Source organism: Corvus brachyrhynchos, unplaced genomic scaffold (assembly GCF_000691975.1).
Source record: "Corvus brachyrhynchos isolate BGI_N302 unplaced genomic scaffold, ASM69197v1 scaffold84, whole genome shotgun sequence".
NCBI lineage: Eukaryota > Metazoa > Chordata > Aves > Passeriformes > Corvidae > Corvus > Corvus brachyrhynchos.
This window is the reverse complement of record NW_008237434.1, coordinates 1,552,583-1,559,645: the sequence shown is the minus strand read 5'-3', so window position 1 is coordinate 1,559,645 and position 7,063 is coordinate 1,552,583. Positions and strand designations below refer to the sequence as shown.

At 42.9% G+C, this 7,063-nt stretch overlaps 1 protein-coding gene across 1 annotated transcript; it reads left to right on the top strand.

Annotated features, from left to right (window-relative positions):
* Positions 1-6: 6 nt before the first annotated feature.
* Positions 7-6,623, top strand: LOC103613537 (nucleoporin-like protein 2). Its single transcript, XM_017731190.1, has 7 exons — positions 7-167; positions 1,206-1,461; positions 2,149-2,243; positions 2,563-2,639; positions 4,528-4,614; positions 5,700-5,784; positions 5,925-6,623. Exons 3-7 carry the CDS (start codon positions 2,168-2,170, stop codon positions 6,536-6,538), a joined length of 939 nt encoding a protein of 312 aa, XP_017586679.1. The 5' UTR covers positions 7-167; positions 1,206-1,461; positions 2,149-2,167; the 3' UTR covers positions 6,539-6,623.
* The last annotated feature ends 440 nt before the right edge of the window (positions 6,624-7,063 follow it).

The following is a 7,063-nucleotide window of genomic DNA, read 5'->3' as shown; positions in this document are numbered from 1 at the left end:
AGCAGCCTCTGGTTCGGCACTCGCGGAGTTGAGCTCTGGCGAAGGGTCTGGAGCACAGGTGCTGTGAGGAGTGCCTGGGGGAGCTGGGGGTGTGTAGCCTGGAGAAAAGGAGATTCGAGGGAGCCCTTATCGCTCTCTGCAAGTGCCTGAAAGGAGGCTGCGACCAGGTGGGGCTTGGCCTCCTCTCCCAGGCAGCCAATGGCAGGAGGAGGGGACACAGCCTTAAGCTGCACCAGGGGAGGTTTGGGTTGGGCATTCACAGACAGGGTGACGAAGCGTTGGAATGGACTGCCCAGGGGAGGTGGTGGAGTCACTGTCCGTAGGGGTTGTTTAAGGAAAGACTGGATGTGGCACTTGGTGCCGTGGTCTACTTGACAGGGTGGTATTTGGTCATAGTTGAACTGGTGGTCTCAGAGGTCTTTTCCAGCATAATTGATCCTGTGATTCTGTGACTGCGGGATGTGCCACAAGGCAGTGGGAAAGCGACTCGGAGGACTGTTCTCATGAGCAGCGAGCAGCTGAGTGTTGTACCCAGTGAAGGCTGTTTGCATTCTCATCAGCTCTGGGTGTTTGGGAGCTTTAGGAAGGAAAGGGGCATGACAGGGAGCTGAAGGCTGCAGTGATGGCACGGCAGGAACTCACTGCAGCTGCTTGTCATTATTCCTGTGGGAAAGAGGGTCGGGGTTTGCGTGTAACAACACGCACAGGTGTGTCCAAAGTCTCAAAACGAAAGTCAGGAGCTCCCTGTGCTGGAGCAGAGCCCCTGCTGTAACTACGGATGCAGGAGCCCCTAACATAAATTTATGGTGCATTAAATTTAATTTTTTTTCTGCTGGGGTAGTTCATGAAACAACCTAAGCAAAACTGAGCCGGTGTCTTTCTGCAGTGCCACAAATTGTTGTTGGCTCGGTGATCTAGCTCATTAAGGCATAGGGGGGGAGATCGGACTAGATGACTTTTAAAGGCGCCTTCCAATCCAAACGGTTCCTTTTGAGAAGTAGGACTTGAGAACTACCCTGGGTGACTCACTAGCTTAAGCTGACTAAATAATGAGAACTCATTAGGAAAATCTACGTTTTCATTTCAAACTTCTTATTGCCCCTGTAAAACTAGTTATACTTGCAGTTTTTGTTGATGTTGATTCATATCTTAATGATTAAAAATTTCTGTTGTTTGCTTGTTTGTTTGTTTTTTTTAATTGGAAGTTACTAGCAGAAGAGGAGGAGGAGGAGGATGGGGTACCTCTAACCAGAGATACAGTAATGTTATCCAGCCATCTTCCTTCAAGTCTGATACATGGGGTGGCAGCAGAGATCACGGAAGAGGATTCTTTGGCTCCTCTGACTTTGGATCGTCAGGCGGCAGCAGCAGAAATACAGACTTTTCACAGAACAGGTTCTCTGCATTAGCCAGCAGTCAAAGTGTTGCTGATGGCTCTAAAGATGAAGAGGAGAGACTTCTGTAAGTTATAGTCCTGTCTTACTGAAAGCTTTTGGAATGAGCAGGTTGAAAGCTTACTGACTTCCTAGAGATAATGCAGAGGACAGGATTGTGAGGGGGAAGCTGGGACACAGGAAGAAACATAGAGAACATGACTTCATTTGGTTCTCTGGAACGATGCTGGCATGGGGAGGATGTGATTCTTGTTTGGGACCTGGGCTGGGCGGATAGACAGCTGTGATGTTAAGTAAGATTAGTAAGATGGTGTGGTATTTAAGTTGTGGGCAGGAGGATAAGGAAGGAAACAGATCTCAGTGCTTGAAAATAAGAAGTCAGAGCCCCTTTAAGAAAATGAATGATTTTACTTGGTTTCTCTGACACTTAAGACAACAAATTTTTCTGCCAACAGCAAAGCTATTGAAACCTGGTTTCACAGAGAGAGGTGTATGTTCAGTCAGTTCAGAGTGACCAGCATCTGCAGCTGCAGGGCAGGTACTGAGAACCAGCAGACAGTTTGATTTCCCAGAGAAGCAAGGTTTTGGAAACACTTTCCATTACTGTTTTTAATATTACATTAAGAAAACACTTGGTTTTCATGGTAGCAGGTTTTTGACTCTGAATTTGGATTCAAACCAGGCAATTGTTACTGGCGGTTTTGTTTTGACCATGTAATTTCACCTTCATCTGTGATGTTACTTTGTTTGTTAGTGAATGTGTAGTGAAAGACATGGAAATTTGGGAATCTTCTGGACAGTGGATATTTTCATGTTACTCACCAATGAAAGAAAAGCTGAATGTCTCAGGTAGGTAATGTTTTCAGTGTTGTCTATTGCAGCTCTTTAGGATGTTTCTGTGACTTTCCCACACTGTTGTACCTCTGTACAACGCTTTGCAAGGTGATGATTTACCTTGTGATACAACAGAAAGGAATATTAGATGATGGCAAATTCATTTTGTACGTTCACACCTCTGACATTTTGTAATGAATCTTTTTTTTTGTCTCTGACTATAATTCTCTTAAGACAGACAATGTACCAAGGTCCATGTCTTTGTCACTGTAGAGGGCAGTTGGAAGTATGAATCTGTTTTCTTGGAGGTTTTTGACTATTCCTGCCCTTGCAGGCTTTTCAGATGTCTCGCCAGAAGAACTGCGTCTGGAGTATTATGACAGCAGAGCAAACAATATCATTGGGAATTATGTAAGTATTTTAAAAATGTTGGCTGGTGGGGACACTCTTGGGACAGGACTTGTTACTGTTCTTCAGGTGGCAGCTCTTGATTCATTTATCTCCCAACTCTAGGAGATGATCAGAATGCCAAAATATTTTTCAACTGCGGTGCATCCAAGCAAATGCACAAATAGCTGCTAGACACTTCTTGACTTAATCTTGTCCCCACTCCTGTGCGTTATTTGTAGAAGTTGCTTGAATCCTGTCTCAACAGTTGAATGCCTCATATGCGCTTAGTCAGTTTGATTGGTATAGGTCATTATTTGGTGCTTTAAATAGAAGACTGGGCAAGTTCATTTGACCTTGTTCTTTTACATACCTTTGTTGCAGGGAATAATGATGAAAATAGCTGATACTTCTTTTCTAGAAATAGATAGGGATATACTCATTTGGAAGTAAGGCATATGTTTTTATATAAAACATCTTTCAATGCATATGTATCATTCCTTCCTTGTAGTCCTGTCAATATCGAGGAAGTTGCAGAGTTCAGTGTTGTGCCAGGAAGGAAATTAGGCTGTTGGATAGATGCAAGTACAAATTAATTGAAACTACACTGCACTCTTCCCTCTTCTTCTTGGTTCTATGTTACAGAAGGAATTGCTCTCGTCACCACTCTTGCTTCATATGTTTAGATTTACCAGAACTGCATTTTTAGAGACAGGAGATACATAATTTTTTTTAAACTTCAATTAAAATAATAAACCCAAATAATAATAAATAACAAACAATAAACAGTATGCTATACATGGCTATTAAAATAAATAAACTGTGATCTCATCAAAGCATTAAGTGCAAGTCTGAGAGCAGTAAATGCAAGTTTTCCTCTCAGTGTATAGACGATAACTCTATGATACAGTTCTCTTACAAAATGTTAAAGTACAGCATGTCTTTTCCATGTTTCTATTCTTAAACTGGGTCAAAATCTGAATTTTCCAGTTTGTTGTATAAGAGCAGATACCAAGCAACATGATCTTCCGGCATGTGACTAGACACAAAAGAATTATTGATGTTTGTGATGTAATACTCTTTTGAAAAACTAAGGAATTTGTCTACAAAAAGATTACTCATTCCATTTTTACAGGCATTTGTGACACTAGGTGTTTTATTTGTGTATGTTTTAAGGAAAATTCAATTAGGCCAGGCATCAAATTAGATGTGTTGCTAAACTTCAGTGTAAATGTAGGAAATTCAGGTTGGAAATTCCTGAAAGGTTGTTTGAAGACTTTGTAGTTTTTTGCTTAAAACTAAATCACAGTTATCAATACAAAGATACCATTTATTGCTGCACTATTCTGTGCAGTTTTCTGATGGATCACGCAAAGGGGGTTGATTTAAATTAAGGAAGTTAATTTCATCAAAACTAACTATTTTAGGATGATTCTATTGAACTGTTCAGAATTACAGTGTTTTGAAAGTGGGTATTTTTTTTTCTGAAAATGTGGAAGAAGCGGAGGTAAATCTTTGGACTTCAGCTTAGTGACTGAGTGCATAAGTGGAAAGGCCAGATTGAAGAGTCTGTTCTCATATGTTTAAAACTTACATATCTTGTCTTGCGTCATATTTTTTCCCCAAGCATCTAATTCAGAAAAAAAATAGAACGTGGATTTGAAAAGCCCCAGAACTTGTTTTAATATTACCCCTATGTAAAGTAAAAGGATTGATTTAAGGACAATAGTCCTTTAAACTCTTAAAAACAAAAGAGTCATCTGACAACTGAATGGAAAAAAGATATCTAGAATTAGAAATGCCATTGAGCCATGGAGCTATTTTCTTTCCTGAAACTTCAACGTGAGAGGCTGATGTCTTTAGTTTTTAAGTGTTCAGTAATAAAAGCATGCTTTTCTTTACCCCTTTTCAGATAGATGCTGTCCAAAAGTTAGCACTACAATGGAAAAATCGGCTACTTCAGTTGAAACCTTTAAATGCATCAACAAAAGCAGCCTTGGTAAGTGCTCACGAATGGCAACATGTCTCTGTGCCTGATGTCATTTTTTAATGAAGTAATTTACACAGATGTTAATTATGGTTACAAAGACTTCAGAGATGTGGCAATTGTGATGTGCCACCTGGGCATGTTCTCTGGAGTCCTGAAATCAGTGAATTGCCATGGGTATCATAAACCCCCTTCAGTTAACTGAGGAAAAAAGTGTGTAGGGGTGCTTCCATGTTAGCAAGGCAGCAGCTGGATCCCAGCTTTGGAATACTCTCATTGCAAGCCACACCAAAGCAACCAGAGCTGATCTGGTCGTGTACGTGACCAGGAAGAGGCCAATCCCCACCCCACCTTTTTTCCATGTGCTCTTCTGAGAGAGAATCAGCAGACCGGACCAGAATTGCCCTCCAGGCCACCTTAGGATAAATGGAGCATTTGGCTAATGCCAGAATTGAGAGATAGGTGGGAGAGAAGCCCTTTGGATAACATTTGAAGATAGAAAGAGGCATTGGTCCTGGGAAGGTGACAAACACTTGTGAATGGAGATGTTTTTTCAGAAGCAAATGCTTGAGTTAAAGCCCAAGGAAACAATCAGGGAGACAGAGGAAGTGGCTTTGAGTGCAGTCTGCATGAAGTGCAGTAAAGGTTGAGTAATATGATCCCAGCCCTTGGTCTGTTTCGTGCTGAAGGTGGGCAAGCAGGATTTGGGCTTTACCACAGGAGACGGGATGTGCCGAGGAGAGAGAACGGAGTGAGTCAAAGCTGTGCCCTAAATACAGTCACAGAGCACAAAATGGAAGAGTAAGAGGTGAGAATGAGAGCTCCCAGGGCTGAGCAGGTCATTGACTGACAGGCAGCAACTGATCAATTGTAACAGATTTGCATTTCTGGAGGGTTTCACAGAGAACAGTGTGTATGGCCTTGGAGCACTTAAAGCACTGCAAGAGCATGCAGCTGTGAGGAGTGATGACTGTCCAGCATGGTCTGAGTTGGATTCAATAGGACTGGGCAGCTCTATTTTTGTTTCAAATAGTTACTGAGAGAGAGTTCTCTGTTTTGGAATCTAGTTTTCATGTATGCCTCTGGAATCTTTTCAGCTCTCTGCTTTCAAGACCATGGGCACTCAAGCAGCGCCTGCCTTTGGAATGGGAGGACAGCAAACCTCAAGCTTTGGGCTGTCAAGTAAGTTCCTGTCCTAAGAACCAAAACATTGAAGCATTTTCTGTAGTTTGCTGCTGCTGCTGCATCTTTGAAATGCAGCAGTGGTTTAGTATCCCTGGGGGTACCCATTCTTGTATTTTTCATAAATTCTCTACTTGCAGGCTTTCCTGTGAGCAGCAGCAGCAGTACCAGTGCCAGCAGCTTCTCCTTTAAAACCAGTTCCAGCCTCGTCAGTTCAGCATCATCTGGGAGCAGCCCTGCTGCTGGGAGCTCTTCTGCTGCTGGAAATCCTCCTGCATTTGGGGCGACGTCCTCTCCTAGCGCACCCCAGTCCCTTGGGTTTGGTAGCCCGGCTGCTCCATCTGCAGCCTCCTTCTCCTTTAAAACAGCTGCCACAGCTGGGGGCTTTGGGACTTCCGGCTTCTCAGGCTTTGGCAGTGCTTCTGCTGTGAACTCTGCAAGCACCACTCCGCTCCCAGCCTTTGGAGCCTTTAGTGCCGCCGTAGCCACTTCTGCCTCGCCTTCGAGCGCTGCTTTGTTTGGACAGAGTGCCAGTGCCCCTGGACATCCTGTCACCTCAGCCTCTGCTGCAGCCACCAACTCTAGCCCTGCCTCAGAGAAGTTATTCACACCCAAGAGCGAATTATCAGCTGAAGAGTGGCAACAGTTTGAAGCAAAGGAGTTCACAATTGGAAAGATTCCTCTTAAGCCACCACCATTAGAACTTTTAAATGCTTTTGACCTTTTAAGTTTGTTCAGAAGTAACATGTTTTGAAGTGAAATAAAATGCTTCTTTTAAGTTTTGTTTCATCTCTCAAGTTTCCTGCAGGAATAAATTTACAGGTATAAATATGTGGATATTATATTTTATAATTTCTTGTTTGTTTTGCAACAGACTTTGTACATCTGAGCAATGAACTATTGAAACTCAAATGGAACATTACCTTGTATTTGCTGTCCTGTGAAATTCTGGGGAAACACCGTATATAAAATGGTTGGGTCAAAAGAAACAGTGCTTCAGTCAAGTATTCACAGCCTGCTGTGAATGGAACCCTAGAAAGACAGATGCAGTACGAGACTGCTTCTTGGACAGCCTTGTCTTCTGGCTCTTTGAGGGGTTGTGCAGCACTGGAGGATTGTGTGTTGAGAGAGAGGGATGGCTCCTGTGTGGTCTGTGCCACACTACACCCTTCTGTCCTCTGGGAGCCATTGCCAGTTGCCACAATTCAGCTGTTTTTAGTAGTTTTGCCTGAGGTCACTAAACCTGCAGGAATGTCACATCATTGGGAGAGGACAGCCC

Excerpts from the sequence above, each read along its gene's own strand:
- LOC103613537 (XM_017731190.1), top strand. The coding sequence starts at position 2,168 with ATGGAAATTTGGGAATCTTCTGGACAGTGGATATTTTCATGTTACTCA. Across the intron at positions 4,615-5,699 it reads CATCAACAAAAGCAGCCTTG|CTCTCTGCTTTCAAGACCAT; the intron begins GTAAGTGCTCAC and ends GAATCTTTTCAG. Across the intron at positions 5,785-5,924 it reads CTCAAGCTTTGGGCTGTCAA|GCTTTCCTGTGAGCAGCAGC; the intron begins GTAAGTTCCTGT and ends CTCTACTTGCAG.